The 22,997-nt window shown below is 44.9% G+C and overlaps 1 protein-coding gene across 2 annotated transcripts in view; it reads right to left on the bottom strand.

The window, feature by feature from the left end:
• Positions 1-22,997, bottom strand: part of DNAH17 (dynein axonemal heavy chain 17) — a 14,992,541-nt gene that overhangs the window by 11,197,291 nt on the left and 3,772,253 nt on the right. For both annotated transcript variants that reach the window (XM_085617470.1, XM_085617471.1), the window contains 2 exons: positions 10,664-10,846; positions 10,279-10,533 (listed from right to left, as the gene is read on the bottom strand). In XM_085617470.1, the coding sequence (XP_085473596.1) occupies positions 10,279-10,533; positions 10,664-10,846 (438 nt within the window). The remainder of the gene's footprint in view (positions 1-10,278; positions 10,534-10,663; positions 10,847-22,997) is intronic.

Genomic DNA, 22,997 nt, shown 5'->3' with positions numbered 1-22,997 from the left:
GAGACATGACAGCACTGGTATACTCTGTAGAAACTTAATAGAGCCCTGGCATCACAAAATGGATGCTGCAGCCACAGACACGGGTCTGGCCGCCTGCTGCTGACCAAAACTCTGGCAGGGGAGGCCTGGACAATAGGTTTCCTGTCACAGGGAGGTGTAACCACCTCCCAGACAGGCTTATGTGTATTGGGGCTGGGTGGGAGCACTCTCCGAGTGCTTTGAAGTCCTGCACTGGGGGCACATTTGGTGTCCCTGTGCATAGTCCAGCTCAAACCGGTTCAGGGGCTTCCAGCCCCTGCTCTGGCGCGAAACTGGACAAAGGAAATGGGTGTAGCCACCCCTCTTTCCAAACCCTCCCATAGGTGGGTCCCCAGAGTATGTCCAACTCCCTACCTTAGTATAAGTATGGGACCCCAGTCCTTAGGACTTTAGATTACCCTGGATGAAACTCTGACGCTGAATCCTGGACCTTCGACGCTCTGCTCAAGACCAGAGGACTAAAGAAATCTCCCTTGGGGTCAAGGAGTGACTCCCCTGCTTGGCAGGCACCAACGAAGCAATTTGCCGGTCTGCATGATTGAAGCTCCCGCCAGACTCCGAAATATTTGCAGCCCAGGAAGAGGATTTCCAGACATCTCAGAGGCCGACCGAAGTCCCCAGCAAAGTTGAGACCCGCAGCCCTCGTGAGTAGCGTAGAACTGGAACTCCTGGTCACCGTGCACTTTTGCAAGAGCATTGACTTCTCGACATCTCTTGAAGTCGTGCTTGGGCTGACTTGTAGCCCCCACCTCGAGCACTGAATCCACCGAAGATTGTCAGCCTGGTCATTCCAAGTGACCCGTGGGCCACCATTTTGTGTTTCGCCTCGAGGTCCCTTCGCGTTCCCTGGTCCGTTCACTGGTGGGTCCCTGAGAGGGGTAACTTTGTATTTCCTTGGGCTTTCCTGGTTGCTCCAGACGTGCCTCGACTCCCCACCAAGTGGTGAGTCCCACAGACCTTGCTGGTCTGCACCAAAGCATCTTTCTCGTTTCTACGTGGGTTGCTGCTGCCAAGGTTTGTTGCGTCCAATCAGGGCACCAATGCTGCAGCACTAGAAATCCTTCGTGGGACAGCTTGAATCCAGCTCCTGGTCATCCTTGACACCTCCTGGTTCTCGTGGCTGAAGAGTCAAGCTTCACCTCTTTCACCTGAAATCACCCGACATCGGTGGGCATCTGCTCATCGTCTTCCTGGTCGCTGGCTAGAGACCCAGACTCTGTCCCCTTTGCTTTCAGGTTCTTCTCATCCTCGATCCAGGCTTGGATCTCTTCGGACAATTCGCATCTTCACGGCAGCAACACTTCTTCGCCAGCTCCCATTGAAACCGACAATGCGACCCGACACCAAAAGACACCTATGCACCCGGCTTCCCTGGGTGAGGTAATACGAGTACTCAGATGCTCCCGTGGGTGCTAGCCCTAGAACTTCCTACGTCCAAAAGGGTTTGGTCCTGACTCATTTTTAAGTGTCCCTAATCTTTATAAATGTAACCGCAACTTTCCCCATAGAAGCTAACGGGAGCTCGCGGCTGTGTTCACACACTGCACACGGCCCCCGTGGGTCCCCTGTGTCACTACCTTGGGTGGTCCCTTGCGGTCCCAGCGATTCTACAGGCTCTAGGCCTTGTGTCTAGTTAAGTTGTGGTTCTTATACCACTATTTTAGTATATGGTTTGGTTCGCCCCTAGGGCCTGACGTGTATTTGTGCTATTTTACTGTGATTTTTTAAGTGTAACTTATGTGTTTTGACCTCTAGTCTCAAAAAGAGACTAGGAGGGTGTATTTAGTAATAAATGCATATATTTTATATATATACCTGGTGTGGATATCTTTCATTTAGTGACTCAAGAGATTATAGACTGGTAAAACAAGCTGCTTTACATTCTTTCAAGAATTAGCCTGAAGGCTGCTCTCCAGAGCTACCACTAGGATAGCTTTCAATAAAGTTTGTCTTTAACCTATAACCAATAAGGGGTTGTTTGGACGGATACAAGGTGCCCACTATATCTAGTGAACAGCATATATCAGGCCAACTTCTCACATCATCCCAAAAGGCCATCGCAAAATAGGGAATCGCAAAATTAGCGATTCCCTTTTTTGCGATTGCATTTAAGGAATTGCAAATTGCAATTCCTTAAATGGGATGTAGAAAGCACCTAAGTTGTGCAAATTTGGCATAAGAAATCACAAATTACCACCAACTTACAGTTGGTGGTAATTTGCAAATTCTTTGAAGAAAGCACTTTTTTGCTTTTTTCAAAGTGCCTCGTGGCACACAAACATGCCCTTAGGGCATGTATGTGCGCCACATGTGCACACATGCCCATTTCAGTGGTGCAACAGGGTGTCCTTTTAGAACCCTTGCGCCCTTGAAATTGCGTGTGCAATCTGTGAGTACCAATTGGGTACTCGCAATTTGCGCACGCAATTCCAATTCATTCCTATGGGCCTCTTGGCCCATAGGAATGAATGGGAAGGGATTCCTTAATTGCGACTCGCAATTTGCGAGTCGCAATTAAGGAATGCGTAGAAATCGCAATTATTATTGCGATTCCTACCTACATAGTCCTTAATAGTGATTCGCAAAAAATCGCTATTAAGGACTCGCAACTCTGTCTTTTCATAAATATGCTCCTTAGTATCTAAAATAAAGACCTCTTGATTGTAATCATTGGATGGGTGGGAAGGAGGTGACGTGGGATGCTGACAATTACTCAGTACTGAAGAGTGCTCTCATTAATGGGTTTAGCTGAACCACTGAACAGTATAGGATTAAGTACAGAGACACCGAGAAGGCATAAACCCAGGACTGGGTAAACTTTGTAGAGAGTGCTATTAAGACTCTGGAAGGCTGGCTTCATGGAAACAAGGTACAGGACTATGAAGGATTGTCCAATTTGATCATGAGGGAGCAAATATTTAATAACTGTCAGAACCAACTATTGCACCAGTACCTGGTTGACTCTGAGCTGACCTCTCCCCAAGAATTGGGAAAGAAGGCAGACAAATGGGTATGCACCAGGGTCAAGCAGCGGAATAAGGCTGGTGGTGGTGGCCAGAAGAAAGATACTTCCAAAACCCAGGAGAAATGTGGGAATAATTCTATAGAGAAGTCCTCTGAAGGTCCCCAAAAGTCTTCCTCTGGGGGTGGGTCCCAAACTCCTTCTTCCCCTGGAAAGAAACCTTATTGCTATGTTTGCAAAAAGCAAGGCCACAAGATATTTGACTCCAATTGCACCAAGGCCAGCAATAAGGATACTGCTACTACTACTACTAACACTACTACAATGCCCCCTAGTGCCCCAAGTAGTAGAGCCCCAGGTAGTAGTAGCACACCCCAAAAATGTAGTTGAGTTTTCATGGGGTAGTGAGTCTAGCCAGATTCTCCACAGAGTCCACCTTAGTCTGTGATGGTGGCATGGGGTTTGCCACTTTTACTGTGAGTCCCAATACCTTGGACAAGTTCAGACAGGAGCCTCTGAATAATGGTCAGAAAGCTAGAGCCTGTAGGGGCATAGAGGCTAGTGTCACCATACAGACAGGAAAACTGGTGTCCCCACTTCAGCTTTTACCTGTGTACATGTACCAGGTGATCAACGCTGATGGTGTTAGGGCAGATCATCCCATTGCCATAGCCAATCTCAGCTGGGGAGTGGTCACTGGCCCTAAAAGAGTTGCATTGTCTCTTGGGCAATGATTTGGAAACTTCAATTCAGATGAAGATTTGCACTATGCAATACTGATTCCGGTATTGGATAAGGGGAATAAATACCCCCATATCGACTAAGCTCGGGATTGGAGCTTATCACAATACACGGTGATAAACATTAGAAAATTGACAAATAACAGAGCGATTCAGATATTTATCTACATACAAATGCAAGGCTTGATGAAGTTCAAGAGAACTTGAACAAAATGCGTTAGCTGGATGTGTTTTCATCATTTGATTTTACAATTCTGGATATTGAATAAAGCAAGAATTTTTCTAATGGACTGAAAGATTTATTGTTAATTTGGCTCGTTGATTCAGGAATATTGCAAGGCATGAACCGATATACTGTGGACTGCGGGTTAGAGTCTGCTAGATAATATTAAGCTCATAGAGTCGCTAGTAAGGATAATAGCTGAAAATATGTAGGGGGCAAGCTGCTGAAGAAAAGCTCGCTTACCTCGGTCATTTATAAGAAGTCCTTGTCTGCGGTCATCTATCCCGTCCAGTGCTAGGTTCCCCGGAAGCTGCCACGATAGTAGGAAGGTTCACATGTGACCTAGTGATCATGTGGGGGAGTGGTGCGGCATAATGTAACCGGGGTAATTTACCGAGTGGCCACCTTTGAAGATGGTTATTAAACCATAATGACCACCAAAGGGGAGGTTACAGTATAGAACAGATGGAAAGAATAATTAGTAAAATTGTCAGGAATCGTATGGCACACAAATGTGCCAGCGGTCTAATAGGGGCTTTCAAAAGGGAGAATGCAAAATAAATAAATAAAGTAGAGAGGGCCATTTAGCAATATTTGTGAGGATCATAAAGAAAATAAAAAAAGTAAAACATTTCTTTTTTTTCTTTTTATTCAAAAGCGATGTGGGGCCAACAGCCGGGTGGAGGCAGAGATGCCTGCAAAGAGAAAGTTACCATGAGCAGGTCAAGTCTTGGGTTGCCACACACAGACATCATAGAGAGTCTCAGTTTGCTGAAACACTAGTAAGAAGTAGGGAGGGGAGTGTTTTCCAATAGGAGGAGGATATCTATCTGTGTATATTGATCACCACTCAGGCGGAAAGCAATGATCTCTATTAGGAGGAATGAGAAGGATTGTATTTGGCTATAATAACATCACATAAAGTGAAGGGGGCCTGCAAAAAGAGCAGCTTGCTGATGTGCTATCAAGAAGTAAAGAGGAGTTTTTCCAGTAGAAGGATATCTATTTGCTTATAATGCTCACCCATCAGGCAGAAGGTAGTGATTTCTATTAGGAGGAAAGAGTGAGACGGATTTGAATTGTCCACGGTGACGTAACGTAATGTATTTTTGGGGACTTATCAGAACAAAGATATATGTCCTAGTGTAGCCAATAATGCATCTCTTTATCTTTGTTTAGACCCAAATCCAACATTTGTAATGTCAATTTGAGTTTGTTCTCCCTTTGTCTCATTCTTAATTCACGGTTTCCTCCTTGTGAATGTAATCTGATAGCTTCCAGACTAAAATACGTGAACGGTTTTTGGTGTGCATGATGTTTCTGGTTGTGTTCTGTGGGTGGAGGGCCCACCTCGAGTCAGTTTATGTTCCTGTAATGTACCAAAATTAGAATCTTAAGGGGTCTGATGGTTCTTCCCACATACAATTTGTTACAAGGACATATGATGATGTAGATTACAAAGCAAGAGTTGCAATTAATCCAATCTTGGATTTTCAGTGTAGGCTGCATTGTTGGTGAGAAGTGAGTCTGTTTGTTGAGGTCAAGTTTGCAGTTGGCTCGTTTGAAGCTCATGTGGGGAAAGTCAAATATTTGCTCGCTGATTGAGGAAAGATTTGACAGTAATTACCAATGTTTTATTTCGAATTCTACGAATACGGTAATGCCCATTATGGTAGTAAGTGAGGAACCTCATTGTGTGAACGTTATTGTCATATATAAATTGTTGCATTCTTCCAGACTTAGGAGGTAGTTGTTATACCAGCCATCCAATTTGGTTTTGAAATTTGTGAGTGTAATTTTAGTTGGGTTACATTCCAATTTTTGATAGCATTCTTCATTTTGTAGTTGCCTTTATGCCTCTGTGATGTAGTCATTAAGATGAAATATTTGCTACATTTCCCACTTTCTCTGCCTCCTTTATAATGATATTTGAATTATGTTTAAGTTCCTTGAGTGTGGCCGTTTCTTGACAGTCAAGCTTTAGGGAGAATTTTTTTCTGTTTTTGATACCTGTGGTATTCCAATTCTAGATCACGGGTGACTGTTGTATGAAAGAAATCAATGGTGTTACCTGTGGCTAGTTGTGGGCAGAAAACGGATTTTGAACTTACAACATTCTCTATGGTGGGGGTGGTTTCAATTCCCAGTTGCTGAGCTAGAGTCACAATGACGAGGGTAGATCCTCACGAGTTTCTGATAGTGTGGTCACTAGATGTATATCTTCTAGATCCTGCACATATAGTGCACTGGTTATCGCAGGTCTTGCTCCTCCTTCTATTTTTGGTTTGCTAGGGAAAAATGAAGTTAATTTGAGTTTCTGGGTAAACTTAAAGATATCATTCTGGGTTTTAGTGAGGTCCCAAAAGGAGGTGGGACAAAAAGAGAGACCTTTCTATTATGATCAATTTCCATGTTTGAGAGGTTAATCATTAACTGGTAAGATTTCTGGTTTCTGTTTCTTGTTTCCCCCTGGCCCGTGTCGTTACTCCAGTTGTGTGGTTTTGTGTTGTGATATTTGGTGGGTTTTCTACTCGGGTTCTGGTATATTGGGATATCTGATTTCTGAATACGAGACAGTATCTTAAGACCTCTTTTAAAAAATGAACTCCCACCAAGGTAGTTGAGGCTCCTACTTCATTACCTGGTGAGCCCAAGTCTGAGCTTATGACTGTATCTCCTGGTTGTCAGGTTTGCAGGGTTGTCGCTCCCCTTGAGATGCTATCTTATCGTTTTGCAAAGGTATATACTCTGCCCAAATGGTTGTCCAGTTGGTCACGTATACATTTTCTATTTTTGCGTGGAATTAAGTCTTTCTCATATTCATCAATGACACGATTCAGTATTTCATAGTTCTTTTTTCTGATGATCAATATACTCAAATAGATATCCTCCTCCTATTGGGAAAAACTCCTCTCCCTACTTCTTATTAGTGTTTCAGCAAACTGAGACTCTCTATTATGTTTTTGTGTGCCAACCCAAGACTTGACCTGCCCACCGTAACTAACTCTTTCTTTTTACTTACTTTACTAGCTTTATGATTCTAATAAATATTGCTAAATGTCTCTCTCTAATCTTATTTATTTACTTTGTATTCTCCCCTTTGGAATTCCCTATGAGACCATTGGCACATTTGTATGCCGTAGGATTCCTGAAAATGTTTACTAATTATTTAATAACCATCTTTTAAGATGGCTTCTCTGTTAGTTACCCCGGTTACAATATGCGGCACCACGCCCCCACTTGATCACTAGGCCAAATGTGAACCTTCCTATTTTCATGGCGGCTTCCGGTGAACCTAGCACTCGACCTGAGAGACGACAGCAGATAAGTACCTCCTATATATGACCGAGATAAGCGTGCTTTTGTTCAGCAGATTGTCCCCTACATATTTCCAGCTATTATCCTTACTAGAGACTCTACAAGCTTAATATTATCTAGCAGCAGTCTCTTCTGACCCGCAGTCCACAGTATATCGGTTCATGACTCGCACTATTCCGGAATCAACGAGCCAAATTAATATCGGTTACCGACCAGCAGTATGAGTGATCCTTCAATTTACATAATCGGCCTTGATCCGCAGTGCCCTTGACCTAGTTATAGTTTCCGATGTCAATAAGTTACTCTTTAATTATCGGTCTCGGACTTGCAGTATCCTTGATTTAACGATGGCTTTGTCCCTACGTCCATCATTTTTACTTACTGTTAGGCAGCTCACATCTCTTTTACCATTCCATTCTCTCTCCCATTCCTTCCTCTACCACACAGACGAAATTAATTTACGATATATGGTGAGTGACCTTTCTTATTTGTCTCACTCACTTGTCTTTCTCCTGGGCATATACCAGGCAGTATTATAAACACATGGCATCCTCCGGTTGAAAATGAATGGGACCACACTTTACTAATCATGGATCTTCTGTTTATGCTACCCACCCTCCTTATGTTTTGAACAATGCATCCAACCCACTGAATATTTTGCATACTAAGCACTGACCGTAATAATAATACTTAGGACATTACTAATACCTAGGCTATTTAGTGACAAAGAATTGTATATATTGGAGGTTTTTGTTTTCTCTCTGAGCGTAATGGTTATAATGAATTTCATATACTGATGCCTTTTGTTCTTCCTGTTACAAACAATCATTATATGCCTATACAACGGTATATGATGCTATATTCATAACATGAACACCAATGTTTCTTTCTTGCTATCAACACATTATGTACCTGTAATTATGTTTTCATTTGTTTTTCTGTTTGTTATTCAAACATTAAGAGTTTAATACATCGGAGAGAACCTTGTGTCGTAATGCAAATCAATATATGTGTATCACCTAGATTTTTGAATTTTTTCATATTTTTTTAATTTTTTCCTCTTTTTCATCATCTCTCCTTTTCTGTTTCGCTTTCTTTTTCTTTCTCTTTCCTCTTTCTTTCTGTTCTACCTACCTCTTCTGACACCCTCCTAACTAACTCTACCTGCATCTCCTTTTCTTTTGCGCATTGCACATCTGTCCATTTGTATATATATTCCCTACTGTTATTATAAGTTAATAATGTTGTCATGATCAGCCTTGAAAAAGCCCTTGACTGGGTAGCCATATGGGCGAAACACATGTCGGCTGCTCATTTTCTACACTGTGCTGAATACTTGGTCAAACAAGCATTTGCAATGCAATAGGTCTTGCATTTACGCAAGTTTAAGCTATTGGCGTTTTAAATGATGATACCTTTTATTTAGGATTTTTTTTTTTTAAACATAAATAAAAGGCATTGTCATTTTCAATACCAATTGCTCAAACTTGCGTAAATGGTAGACCTATTGCATTTCCTGTCAGGCAGAAGAATTGGGCGAAAAGGCATCGCGTTTCCTGTAGACTGAGGCTGGAGCGGAGAAGTCTGTTGTGCTTGTAAGAACTCGCAGACTGCACTGTAAAAGCTGAACATTTTGATTCTCTTTTCACTGTAGCCAGGTTCTATGTGACCTCTTGCAAACTGCATTAGAATATAGGCGACCCGAGGTGTGTTTCATCCTCGGAACGCTTCATATTTTTTTTTGCAGATTTACATAGCACAAACTCGATATTGGAGGCTTTACACAAGCACCCACCACAGGCTGCAGTTCGGGCTGGCAAGACAGAAGTATCCTTCTCCCTCCTCTCAGGAATGATAAAGTCCTGTCTGAGCTGTCAGCTGGCTGTGGTTGGTGGGCTCAAGCTTGGCCTGTGCCAGACAGATCAGGTGGACTGGGATAGGAAAAGTGCATTCTGGGAACTGTAGTCAGGCTACAAGTCCTTCAACTAGCGAAGGGTCTAATTAGCACGGGCAGTTGTTATTAAAACCAGACGTGTGGATAACGCACACAAGGGACGTGTGTATTATATATGGTAGCATGTAAAGCAGAGGTGCTTAACAGATAGCACACACAAATTAAATGGGTCTAACATATCTGTATTTAACACAAAGGAAACTTGTTTACTGCATGTGCAAATAAAACACCCAAGTGACCGCCCCACAAAGACCATTTTTAGCAAGCACCACAAGGGATAGATATTTACCCTACAATTCGCTCAGCTCGGATAGGAATGGTGTTGTGAAAACGTGCTGGCCGCAGGCTAAACAAGCTGATGACATGAAAATTACTTCTGGAGTAGTTGCATGATCATCCAGTGACTCTGGGATGGCTTCTAAAGTAATCCGGTTTGCCCAGGGATGTCTCCAAAGCTGAACACAGGCAAACAGTAACAGACCAGGAAACCAAAAAGATAAACAGTCCCCCACAGAACATATAAAGAATCATGGCGAAATGAGACAGTATTTAGTCCCTGCTGCGTGGGAAGAACAGAAGGGAAAAGGAGGGACAAAGAGGCAGAGATGACCCCTAGCAAGCAATGATTTTTAAAGGACACTGAAACAAGCAAAACAAAAGTAAGGGGGTGGCTTTAAGCCAACAGAAGAAATAACAACAGGTCTTGAATGTTCGACCTAATAAAACCCATGATGTTTTGCACAACCTCTGGAATCTGCTGAATTTATTCCTAGAAATTAGCCATAAAAAGCATGATCTATCTCCACTCTGACATATTAATGTATGCCTGGCTCCAATTAGTACAAGGAACGATGTATTAGCATATAAGCAGCAATATGTCATTGCAAAGTTTTATGATTAACCTGTTAAAACTAAATAAATAGATTCAAACAAAAAACAGGTGGAGATAATCACTATATACAAATATCTTGGAATGGCGAATGCTTAACATATCTCATGATAATCGACTCAACCATACTAAGGTTATATGCCTAGTGTTTACCTGTTGCTTAAACTGATCAAGTGTGGGTGGTTTGCGTGGTAGTCCCTCATCCACATGTGATTCCATTTCTTCCAAAGAGAACCCAAGTCCATACAAAAGGAACTGCTGCATGAACTCCGCCTGATCTTCTATCCACAGGAAAGAATATTTCTCAAAAGATGCTTGATAGTCCTGAGCATATTTCATGACACTAGCAACTCGTGAAATCACTTCTTCTTTCATTGCTGAGAGTTCTGTGTTTTCTTCAAGTTCCATCTAAAATATATATTTATTGTTTTAGTTATGTAACAGAAAACAGTGGAAGGCAAACATGCAAACACATTGCACACAAAGATTCAAAGTCAGTTGGGAACATAGTAGATCTGGATTACTCAATAGGACTCACTTTGTAGCTATGCTTTTCTTTCGCCAGTCTTGGTACAAATGTAGCTGCATTATACACATCACTGAGCAATTTCTCTATCAGTGTCACAAAGCCATCTGGCACTCCAAACCCTAGAGGTGGGCGGTATACAGACTCAGCAAGTTGCAGTTCCAAATGCACTTCAAATAAGGGTGAAGCATTGTTCTGGAAAATATATTAAAAGGTGAAAAAATTAAAATTTGGTAAGATCATTTTATCCAATGTAACATGTATTAGGGCTTTATTTAGGACTCCTTTCCAAATCGAGTGCACAACAAGTGGGCATTTCCCATCCGTCAGTTACCATTATCAGTGCTAATGGTAACTCGGAGGGGAGGGAATCCTCATCTCCAAGAGCTTTTGACAAATAACAGATGGGATTCATGTTTCTGCGCTAATGCATGTTTTTGCCCAAAAATGCCATCCAGGGATGAAATATTACTGTTCTTCAATTACCATGGATTTCATAATTCCAGTTGGATCAGTAACAGCTACTGTCCATTCAGGTTTAATAAGGCATTTAGCGAAGAGACCCATAGAGGTTTGCAGCAATGGAAATTTCTCGCAATTAAATCAGGAAAATAATCCATTAAATGTATTTCTCTGACCATACTATTCCTATCTCTTTGACAGATGAAAATCAGTCGGTTGATGCTTCCCAAGATAAAGAATTTTCCTCCAGGAAAAGTAGTGATTTTCCAATACCATTGAACAATTCTAAATAAGGCCCTTAGGGGCACATGCATCAAAGGTAGGCAATAGCGATTATTAGGTAATAGCAATTATGGAATCGCAATTCCCTATGCATGTAGGTTTCGCTAAAATATTAGCGATTACTACATGGTCCTTAATTGCCAACAGCAAATTGCGATTCGCAATTAACGAAAAGTTTCCCATTCATTCCCATGGGAATGAATGGGAATTGCATACGCAATTGCGAGTACCAAATAGGTACTCGCAAATTGCGTATGCAATTTCAAGGGTGCAAGGGGGCCAAAAGACCACCCTGATGCACCCCCGAAATTGACATGTGTGCACATGTGGCGCACACACATGCCCCAAGAGCATGTGTGTGCGCCAAATAGTACTTTGAAAAATGCACTTTTGTGCATTTTTCAAAGTTTTTGCAAATTACCATCAACTTGAAGTTGATGGTAATTAGCATTTCCTAAATGCGAAGTCGCATTTAGGAAAGGCTTGTTGCATCCCACATATAGGGAATCGCAATTTGCGATTCCCTAAATGAATTTGCAATTTAGGTAATCGCAAATTTTGCGATTACCTATTTTGCAAATTTGCATTTGAGTTCATGCATCCCAAATGCCAAAATACCGGTCGCAAAGGGGCCGAGTCTGCGAATCGGCCCGTTTGCGACCAGTATTTTGGTTGATGCATGTGCCCCTATGTCTTAAATAACAAAATATTGATTGTCAGCTGATATCAAACTTGGTTAACTGTAATGAAATGCTGTCAACATTAGCTCCAATCAAAGACGTTGTCCTCTATTTTAATAAGTTACTTCTACAGGATACTTGCAACCAAAGAACATACAATGAATTTATTGATTTCTGTATACAAAAGAAATACCTGTTACTTACTTTTTCAACTTTGTTTCCATATAATTGCTTCCTTTTACACTCTTTCACATACAGACTTCCACAGTTGAAGCCCCAGCCCTCGGAGTTCATTGAATATCATAAAAGACTGCAATCTTACCATGTTTAACTTTTATGCTATATGACTACTACCACTAAGGCTTTTCTTACAAGTGCACTCTTAATTCTAGTGAGGTCAGTGTAACAATGTCAGTTTCCATCTATGCTTTCCCCCCTACGAGGCGAGTGACAAACAGATATTGAAAGAGTAGTGCAGTACCAAATCCTTAAAGCAAAATCTTACTAACTTTCCATACAAGACATCCAACAAATAGGCAGGAAGGAGGGCCGTGAGGGACCTGCGGTTGGAGAATCAACCAGAAAGATTGTGACCACAGGTAAGTCGTTTTTTAGGTCTCGGCTGCGAAGGCTGCGCTTGCGCAGTCTCGTTCCGAGATTTAATGACTTGGAGAAGAGGGGCTTGAACCCGCCCCTCTTCTCCCCTGTTCTCCATTGGCTGGCCTCTTGAATGCTGGCCAGCCATTGGAGAAGAGGTCAGTCATTCAGATTAGGCCCCGTCCTTTTCGGATCGGGGGGCGTGTTTTTTGCGAGAAGTCTCAGGGAGGAGACAACAGCAAAACATGCCCCCGAATCCGAAAACGACGCTGCCTTTCTCCGAGGCATTTCTGGCTGACCTCGGAGAAAGGCAGTGGTGTCTTCCGGTGCCCTTCCATGCGTGAGTCGTCTGGTTTGGCCAGGCACATTCCTCTCTCGCTCCTCGTCTCCGCTTCCTTTTCCCTCTCTCCTGCAGTCTCATATCTTTCGCCCCCCCCCCGCGCCTCAACCGCCCCTGCCTTTCTCTTTTTTCTGGGTCGGTGTGCCTTCGGCATCTTCCTGCTAATGTTTGCCTTATCTACAGAGCAGCCTCCCCCATCTTCCCGAGCAGGACTCGACGAGATCCAGCTGGGTTTGAGTTTCAGGGGCGCTTGCTACTCCACAGGAGCTCTTAGTTCATTGAAGCCAACTGGTCACTTACATTTCACAGACTTCAGCAGTGGGACTGGTGATGCTGATTCCATTTCATGCACTCACAGTTTGTTTGTTTTTCGTATTTCCCTCCATGACAGAGAAGTCTTTGGTCAGCTTTCTCCCATGCATAACGTGCACAGCAACTTCACGTTTGCGACGAAAAAAAACGAAAGGCACTGCCAATTAGAAGCCTTTGAAACCAAGGCAACCGTTTTGGTACGTGAAGCTCTGACGTCGTAGTCCTCTCAGGAGACCTGCGGGAAGGACACGGATAAGAAGGCATTACCGGCAGCTGTGGGCTGTCCAGTTCCATGCGTGAGTAGGGGGACATTTCAGTGATTGAAGATACTGCGGACACAGCGCCGCACCTACCTGGGCTCCGGAAAGCAGCCTGCACATCCCTCTGGCCGTGAGTTTTCCCCGCCGCCTCCTACCACCCGAGGCCGCAGTTGGGTGAAAACTACAGGCCCCAGCATCCCTCTCCGCCACGCCCACATCCGCCGGACAACGCGCCCGGAGGCGCTACTTAGAACGAGGCTCCCTCGGTGGAGCGGGGGGACATTTCAGTGATTGAAGATACTGCGGACACAGCGCCGCACCTACCTGGGCTCCGGAAAGCAGCTTGCACATCCCTCTGGCCGCGAGTTTTACCCGCCGCCTCCTACCACCCGAGGCCGCAGTTGGGTGAAAACTACAGGCCCCAGCATCCCTCTCCGCCACGCCCACATCCGCCGGACAACACGCACGGAGGCGCTACTTAGAACGAGGCTCCCTCGGTGGAGCGGGGGGACATTTCAGTGATTGAAGATACTGCGGACACAGCGCCGCACCTACCTGGGCTCCGGAAAGCAGCCTGCACATCCCTCTGGCCGCGAGTTTTCCCCGCCGCCTCCTACCACCCGAGGCCGCAGTTGGGTGAAAACTACAGGCCCCAGCATCCCTCTCCGCCACGCCCACATCCGCCGGACAACGCGCCCGGAGGCGCTACTTAGAACGAGGCTCCCTCGGTGGAGCGGGGGGACATTTCAGTGATTGAAGATACTGCGGACACAGCGCCGCACCTACCTGGGCTCCGGAAAGCAGCCTGCACATCCCTCTGGCCGCGAGTTTTCCCCGCCGCCTCCTACCACCCGAGGCCGCAGTTGGGTGAAAACTACAGGCCCCAGCATCCCTCTCCGCCACGCCCACATCCGCCGGACAACGCGCCCGGAGGCGCTACTTAGAACGAGGCTCCCTCGGTGGAGCGGGGGGACATTTCAGTGATTGAAGATACTGCGGACACAGCGCCGCACCTACCTGGGCTCCGGAAAGCAGCCTGCACATCCCTCTGGCCGCGAGTTTTCCCCGCCGCCTCCTACCACCCGAGGCCGCAGTTGGGTGAAATCTACAGACCCCAGCATTCCTCTCCGCCACGCCCACATCCGCCGGACAACGCGCCCGGAGGCGCTACTTAGAACGAGGCTCCCTCCGCGTCGTGGGACGCGCGCGGGCGGCGCCGGGCTGAGCCCGGGCAGAGGGCGGGCCGTCTGTGGCCGTCAGAGGCCGAAGGAGGTCGGGTCGGGCCACCCCCCTTGGATGGACAAAGGACATGTAACGTATTGAGTAAACATTTGGGTATTAGTTTCAAACCTCTGATTGTGTTAACTGTGCCTGCAAGTTAAAATAGTATTTTTATATCTTCATCAATCATGGTTAAGCGGGGAGCTAAAGTACTAGCTGATTCAGCTCGTAACACCATTGATACCTACTTAGTAAAAGCAGTTAGTGCTCTTACCGAAGAGATAGATCGGACAGAAAAAAGATTATCCATGAGTTCAAGTACACTACTGCCAATTAATCAAGGTAATCTCAGTGATAACTCCCCTCACAATACTGAAATACTCACTGCTTCAATTACTTTGGAAAGGGATGATCTAAATGCTAGTAGTCAATCAAAACTTTCGAATACCCCCAGATTGTCTGTTACAGAAGATAGCCCTGCCCCGTTAAAATCACCATTGGTTAATCAAAAAGGGGGGGCGGAATAAACCCACAGGACAGAACATCAGACCGAAGAAAAAGTTTAAACAACTTCCTAACATTGAGCATAAGATTATAACACGCACAAGGGCTAAACAAACTTTACTGGAAACCCCTAGTATGGAAGCAATTCTTGAAAAATTAGTGGAGCTTTTCAGGCCACTACATGAAAAAGTGGATAATTTAGCCAGAGAGATCCATAAATTGCAAGGATCCATTGACAAAATTAGGAAGCGTGACCTACAAACAATAGGTGTAGAAAGACCCGCTATACCAGAGGGTACTGCTGTCGGGAAAGCCGTTGTAACTAATGTGCTTACAACTAAATCACCCATTAATCAACCTCGGGGTATCTTAACCACAAGTTTGCAGATACCTTCAGAAAGGAACCTACCAGTAAAAACGAATCAGAGAGGGCAGCCTAACACAACAACGTCACCTATAGAACAAACTCGTAAGGTCAAGGAAGCAAATATGTTTCCATTAAACACCAATAACCCCCCTCCCTGCATTAATTTACCACCAGAATGCAGTGCGTATGTAGCAGTGCTGGCTAACATCCCTAAATTAAAAAATGGCCAAGTGGAGAACCATGATCAACTGAAGAATAAAATCCTCCACTGGTTGTCTACTAATTGTAACTACCCTATGGAAGGGGCCAGTCAGATTAATCTAGTACAGAGAGTGGGATGGATAGGCCCCCTTAGAAAAAACTTCGAGGGAGATTGCATTATAATTAATTTTAAATCTTGTCAGTGGGCCAAAAATACACTTTTAAATGCGCCACCACCATCAACACGGGAATTTAACATCACATTATTACCATTAGGCTATTTCTATAGGTATTTAATGGAACCTACCTACCCATGTAACATTGACTCTGTAAATTCCCTGAGACCTAGTCAGAAATTTCGTATCCCTACATATAATAGATTTCAGGTTTTTGACTCCTTGGAGGATATTGATTGACATAATCTGCCAAAATCCTTAACACAGGTTATTCTTCCACTAAATTCTAGATTACGCACTGGTTTTCATACACGGATAGGAGTAAGGGGATACGATAAACAAGTTACATGTGATTTGCCTAGTAAAGCAGTGGTTGTTCAATCGTCCTCCTTACCTAAATTTAATACAGTGGAAGTTGATAGTGTGATCGCTGGAGCCCAACGGATTTCGACTACAACCATGCCACCCATGGCAGATCCCTTTTTAAATCCAGATATCTCCCCTGAAGATCCATCAAACGATTGTATAGTTGTTAACTGTGACTCAAATACAGGTTACAGTGTCGTTACATGGAATATTGCAGGATTGAATAGAAAATTGGGCTCCCCTTTCTGGAGGGATTTTATTAATATAGGGTATGACATAATATGTCTCCAGGAAACCTGGTGCGAAGAACCCATCTTTGTCGAGGACTATTTAGCACACAGCTTGAATGCGGTGAGCTCAACTGCTGGCAGAGCCAAAGGAGGCCTTTTGCTTTTAATATCAACTAAATTAAATTCCTGTAAAATTAAAAGTTGTGTATCAGTGGACGTTTATTCTCAGGTATTATGCCTAGAGTTTGACAAAGGTAAAGATTTGCTACTGATTAATTTCTATAATAATGTATTCACTGCTGACAGAGGTAAAATTTTGACCCAGCTAGAAAAGGAAATTGAGAGGACCCAGGCATTATCAGGTCACCAGTCGATTATACTCTGGTTAGGTGATTTTAACATAAGCCCCTGCCCATTTGCCACGAGTAATTTATGTGGATTAAGAAGGGAATGTGGAAATATGGAGGAAACCGATTGTTTACAGTTCCCACATTGTGCTTATGGCACGGCCCTAAATACGATGCTAGCCAAGTTTGACTTGGATATGTTAAGTTGCACGAAAAATAGTGCAAATACAAATTGCCCAACTTTCACTGGAAGAGGCGCTAATTCCTACATTGACCACATTTTACTTTCTAATGATAGTGCTTATTCTAATTTGTGTGTTAATGAGCAAACTTTAAGCGATCATAATAGCATTTCTTTATCACTGCATTGTTGGGGTAATAAACATACGGATGCCAATAATTGTATTAATCATGTCGAGGCAGTAAGACCTAATGGGTTTAGGATCAAATGGACAAAGATTGTCCCACACAAATTGTTGGAGGAGGTATTAAGAAAATGTAACAAGGAGGTAAATTATTGTCTTGGTGATGAGGTGCATTCGCATATTGTACTCAATCACCTACTTACAATTAATGAAACAATCGATAACCTACTCACGAAAACATATAAGGGGAAAAAAGAAACCAACGCGGGCTGGTTTGACAAAAGCTGTACTCAGGCTCTTCATGCCTTAAAACAAGCTTTGAGCTCTAAACCTCGAAATCCCACAACTATTAAAAACTGCCGCGTTGATTATAAAACATCACTTATTAAGAGGAAAAGAGCTCTACAAGAGGAGGCCTGGAATAACCTCAACCTTGCGGCAGACAGCCCTGTGAGTCCAATGGGTGTTGCGCGCCTGACTGGCAGACATATCTTTTCCATTGGCCGTCACAGCATTTTATTTTGTGTTTATTTATTTTGTATATAGTTATGTATGTTTTGTTTAAATTGCATTTATGTAGCTCTTACCCCTGACAAAGCGTGTATATGATCCTGTAGCACGTTTAGACTATGGGCTTGTTCTCGCAAATTTTATATGTATATATTTTTAAACCTTTGCATGCTTAGAAGATTCGAATACATAAATGCATGTAATATAATCTCGCCAGGATGGCATTGTTAAAGGAAAAAGGTATGTAAAATGACCACAAAGTAAGCTTTCCATATGGAAAATCTCGCAGCAAAATAAAAGTTCTCGCCCCCCCCCCTAAAAAATGTATGCATGAACATAATCCGCAAAAAAAAATTTCCTGATATACTTTACCAGTGGGGTAATTTATGCAAAGTGCACAAACTCTACAAAAGTACATTTCTGCACATACTTCAGTTATTTTGACGCTTGCCTCAGCAGTGATAATGACACAAGTGATATTTGAATTAGAGCATAATAGCGGAGTGCAGTGTAATTTAAGTAATTGTAGCATGCTTCCGTCGTCAGCGTCGAGTGAATGGCAAAGATATGTATATGTAGTCGGAGGAGGGGTGGGCAGACTCCAGCTCTGTCTTTGAAGGGTGAGACACGCCCCCTTGCTCCGTGCTCTCGCTTCACAGGGCCTGCTCCGGAGTGAGGACTCGGAGAGGCCAGTCTAGCGGAAGACCAATGGCTTCTGACATTAAATGCCACACACTTCACGAGGCTTTTCTCTGCATTATTGGGAGACAGGAGTCAACTGTGTGCGCGCACGGCCCTTATCTCTGTGTCTTCGCCTGGTTCCTCTGTAGTTTTTCTTTTATTATTGCCTGCAGACTGGGAGGGTGTTTATTGTGGAAGGTGAAATGGTGATTTAGTGTGATGTGACTAATGGGTTCTCGTTCGGAATTATGTTAATCACGTATGGAGGGATGGATACACCCCCAGGATAAATCACAGAGCAAGTGGTAGGTGAAAATGTAAATAATTGAGAGAATGCATCTGCGAGGAGCACACTGATGTATGCATGAGTGATTTATTACGAGAGGCATGTCTGTGCCAAGACCGGAACACAGACGCTGCACACGGGGCAACAGGAAGGGTTGTGATTCCAATGCAGCACCACCGTAGTAACAGGATGGGTTAGTCATGCGTAGGATCCCACAATCCGGTCAAGTGAGGACAGCCAGGATAACAACACAGGTCTTCTTAATCCTACAGGTGACATATCCACTAAACCCCATCATAGATATCACAACCATCTGAAAGGGGAAAACTGTACACACTCAAGAACACTGCCTGAACGCAAAATGAAGGCTGCTTGTATTTTCCTCTGCGGAACATGTTTTATTTAGTTTTTAGGTCTCGGCTAGCGAACAAGCATTTACAATGCAACGGTCTCGGCATTGTTAAAGTTAGAGCTATTGGCATTGCTCATGACGTTTTTTTTTGTTTATGTTTTTGTTTTTAAAACATGTAAATAAACGGCATTGTTATTTACAATGTCAATAGCTTAATCAGTGTGTGTAGGTGGCTCTGTGTGTGGGCGCAAATGCAATAGGTCTCGCATTTGAGAGTGATTAAGCTATTGACATTGTAAATAACAATGCCGTTTCTTTAAATGTTTTAAAAACAAAAACATAAACAAAAATAATGTCATGAGCAATGCCAATAGCTCTAACTTTACCAATGCCGAGACCATTGCATTGTTAATGCTTGTTCTTCTGGTGGATACTTCTACCTACAAATTACTCACCAGTAGAACAGGTTACAGCGCAAAATCCAGCTCTTGGAAGAGGGTTGGTGAACGGTTAGACAAGGAAATCCTGTAAAACAGCTGTGGCAAAATACACGTCCCTAAGCATTTCGGAATCCAGGCAAAAGTGTGCAGGGATGCCCACATTGCTGCCTTGCAGATCTCTGTGATGAGAACTCTCCTGGCAGGAGCAGAAGTCATGAATTCGCCTCCAGTAGAATGAGCCTTAGGTCAATCCGGAGAGTCTTTCTTTTTTTTTTTTTTTTTTTTTTTTTAAAAACCTTTATTCGTGCATCTTAAAAGAACAAATACGGGCCTACAACCGTCAGGCCGGCCACGATACAGTAAAGCACTGATACCCACATTACAGCCCCCGTGCATCAACGGTCAGGATTAACAACAGGTTATGAGTCACATACTGGAGATATCTTTGAAACCCGGGGAAGGAGAGATGAAGGTTAATTTTAAGTTTTTTGATAATTTTATCAGAGAAAAAAGTCAATGAAGGATAAGAGCAAAGGAGATTCGAGTCCGCAAGATAGCTTCACCACACGGGCGAGCAGCAACATCAGTAAGAACAACAATGGAAGTAAAATCTCAAACAGTGAGGCGGTGCAGAGATATATCAGGATAGTCACATGAGCAAGTACGCGCCCCTCCAGAGCCGCCCCCACTCGATCCACCCCACACCCGGACCCCGAATCGAAGAAAGTAGAGCACAGAGACATAAAAGAAGAAAGGCCCATAGAACTAATTGAGAACAGAGTATTACCCCCCCACCCTACACCAATGCGGAGGCTACGGCCTACCCCCCCCCCAGCATAGTGCCTGTCGCCCAATGAACCCGAAATATAGAGAAGAGAGAAAGTAGGAACAGAGTAAAGAAGGGAAGAAGACAGAAAAGAAGGTGGGGAGGAGCCTACCGGACACCAGAGCGCCCCGAACCATCAGCCAGTTATGGCCCCCACACACTGAGAGCCCTCTACGCCAAAAAACGGCATGCAAAGATACCATGGCACCACAGTTTAAGCGAAGGGATACAAGTCGCGACGAGTGCGCGCAAAACATACATACAGTTCCAGTCCCAGGCCAGCCCGTCCATAAACCATAGCGATAGAAGTCAGTCTAGCCCTGGCCCGATCGCGGGCTTGGGATTAAACCAGCTCCTGCGTGAAGGCCCCGTGTCCCGAGCAGACAAAGACAAGATGGCCGCTTGTGAGAGGATGGTGAAGTAGGATCACAAAATGGCCACCGACCATCGATTGAGGTCCCTCGTTGCACCATATAAGATCCAAACCTGGCAAGTAAGGTACAGGAGTTCCACAAAAAGGCAGCAGTGGGCCACCGCGGACGGTTCCTCGAAGCCGTTAGGTATCGCTCAGCAGGATAGTCTCGCGGACGCGGTGAGGCAGGGAACAATGAAGCAGGCAGCCATGACCAGGGGGACAAAGTATCCGCAGTTGAGGTGGAAAGCGGTGGACCCTGGGCGCCGGGAGCGCTAGATGAAGGCACCAGTGTAGCACAATCATACACCGCCGTTGCGTCCCCGCAAGAGGACAAGAGCACCGGGAGACCCACGCCCTGTGGATGACAAACAGTGCGCTCACGACCCGCAGCCGACAGTATGGGGTCAAACCGCTCACTCAGCGCCTGCAGGCCAGCGCACATCTGTAGTTGAAAGTCCCGCAGGACAGCCAGAACGGAGCCGCATGTCAGCGGAAGCTGGGCCCCCACATCGGCAGCAATCCGGGACGGCACTGTGGAGCTGGTGTCCGGAAGAGGGAGGGCGAAGTGGGCAGCGGGCGAGACCGGAGTATCACCCCCCAGCCGCGAGCAGGCACTCAACGCCATGTTTTGCCGCTATACGTTGCAATGGCCAGGGGGGGGGATCGTAGCAAGGGGTCAATTCCCCTCAGGTCTACGCCGCAACAGGAAAGGCCGACAGTCGCTTCTCTTCTCGCCGGTCCCCCTCGCCGCTGGCTAGGCAATAGGCAAAGGGGGCATCAGCCTCCCACAGCTCGGTCCTCAGAGCGGGGCAGGAGACCCACCGCACCGGGGCCCACCCCACAGCTCCAGCCCGTCAGGCACAGGGTGCAGAAGGTGTCCGGCCGTCTCTCCCCGGGCTCATCCGGCAACGATCCATGGTGCGAGGCGAGATCGGGACCGCGGGGCTCAGATTAGCGCTAGCTGGTCCGGTAACTGCGGAGCTTCCAGGGGGCCGGCAAGGGCCGTAAGGGCGCAGGGTTTCAGTGCCGAGGACAAAAGCACCCAGAACTCGGGCATCCGGGCGGGTTGAGACTCCGGGAAAGCAGCAGCGCGGTCAGCGCGTCTTCGCACACGGTGCACCTCGAGAATCGGCGAGGATGGGCATCAGGATAGTAGTCCGAGGCCACGGACCGACGGAGCCGGGCGCTCAAGCGTCTGCTCCGGTCGCCATCTTGGCTCCTCCCCGGAGAGTCTTTCTTGGCGATGACATAGCAAGTTTTGACACATAGGATGAGCCATCCTTTTCTTAGATAGTAGTTGACTGCCCACTTGGGATTCAACAGATGCAACTTCTCCTTCTCTTTAGTAGGATGACGCAGGGGATAAAAGGTTAGGAGGGTGATGGATTGACCTAGGTGGAAGGGAATTGCCACTTTTGGCAGGAAAGAAGCCCTGGTTTGCAACACCAATCTGTCAGACTTTAAAAAGATAAAAACTGGACAGAAGCTAAGAGCTTGTAATGCGCTCACCCATCTGTTTAAGTGATAACCACCCAAAAAAGTTTTGAAAGTCAACATTCTTAAGGGGCAACTATATAGAGGCTCAAACGGAATACCCATAACAAAAGTCAAGACTAAATTAAGGTTGCTTTGGGGCACAACAAAGAGGGCTAGATGATATGTATTCTTCAACCCCTTCAAAAAACACATGACAATGGGGGACTTGAAATGGAATGGCAGGTCCGGCCCAAAGACAAATTCAGACAAGGCAGCTAAATATTCCTTGACGGTGCCTATTGCACAACCCTAATGAGCAAGAGAAAGTGTATATTACAAGCTGAGACAGCTTGGCCTGCAAGTCTGTCCGCAACTATGCAACAAAGTTGCTCCTTCTGCCTGAGAAAGCAGATTTTGAGTAGGGTTGATGCACTTACAAAATTACAGCCACCACTTACGGTGCCAGCTCAAAGGAATGCTAAATCTCCAAGCATGTATTTGGAGGCCTCAGAGTTTGGGATGGAGAAAGGATTCCCTTCGACTGGGAGAGAAGTTTCATCCCAGTTGGCAGATGCAGTGGGGGACATGTGGAAAAACATAGCAGGCGTACATACCACATCCTCCTTGGCCAATTTGGGGCGATATGAATG

Source organism: Triturus cristatus, chromosome 7 (genome assembly GCF_964204655.1).
Source record: "Triturus cristatus chromosome 7, aTriCri1.1, whole genome shotgun sequence".
Classification (NCBI taxonomy): Eukaryota; Metazoa; Chordata; class Amphibia; order Caudata; family Salamandridae; genus Triturus; species Triturus cristatus.
The sequence above is the reverse complement of the archived record's forward strand: the minus strand, read 5'-3'. Positions and strand labels throughout refer to the sequence as shown.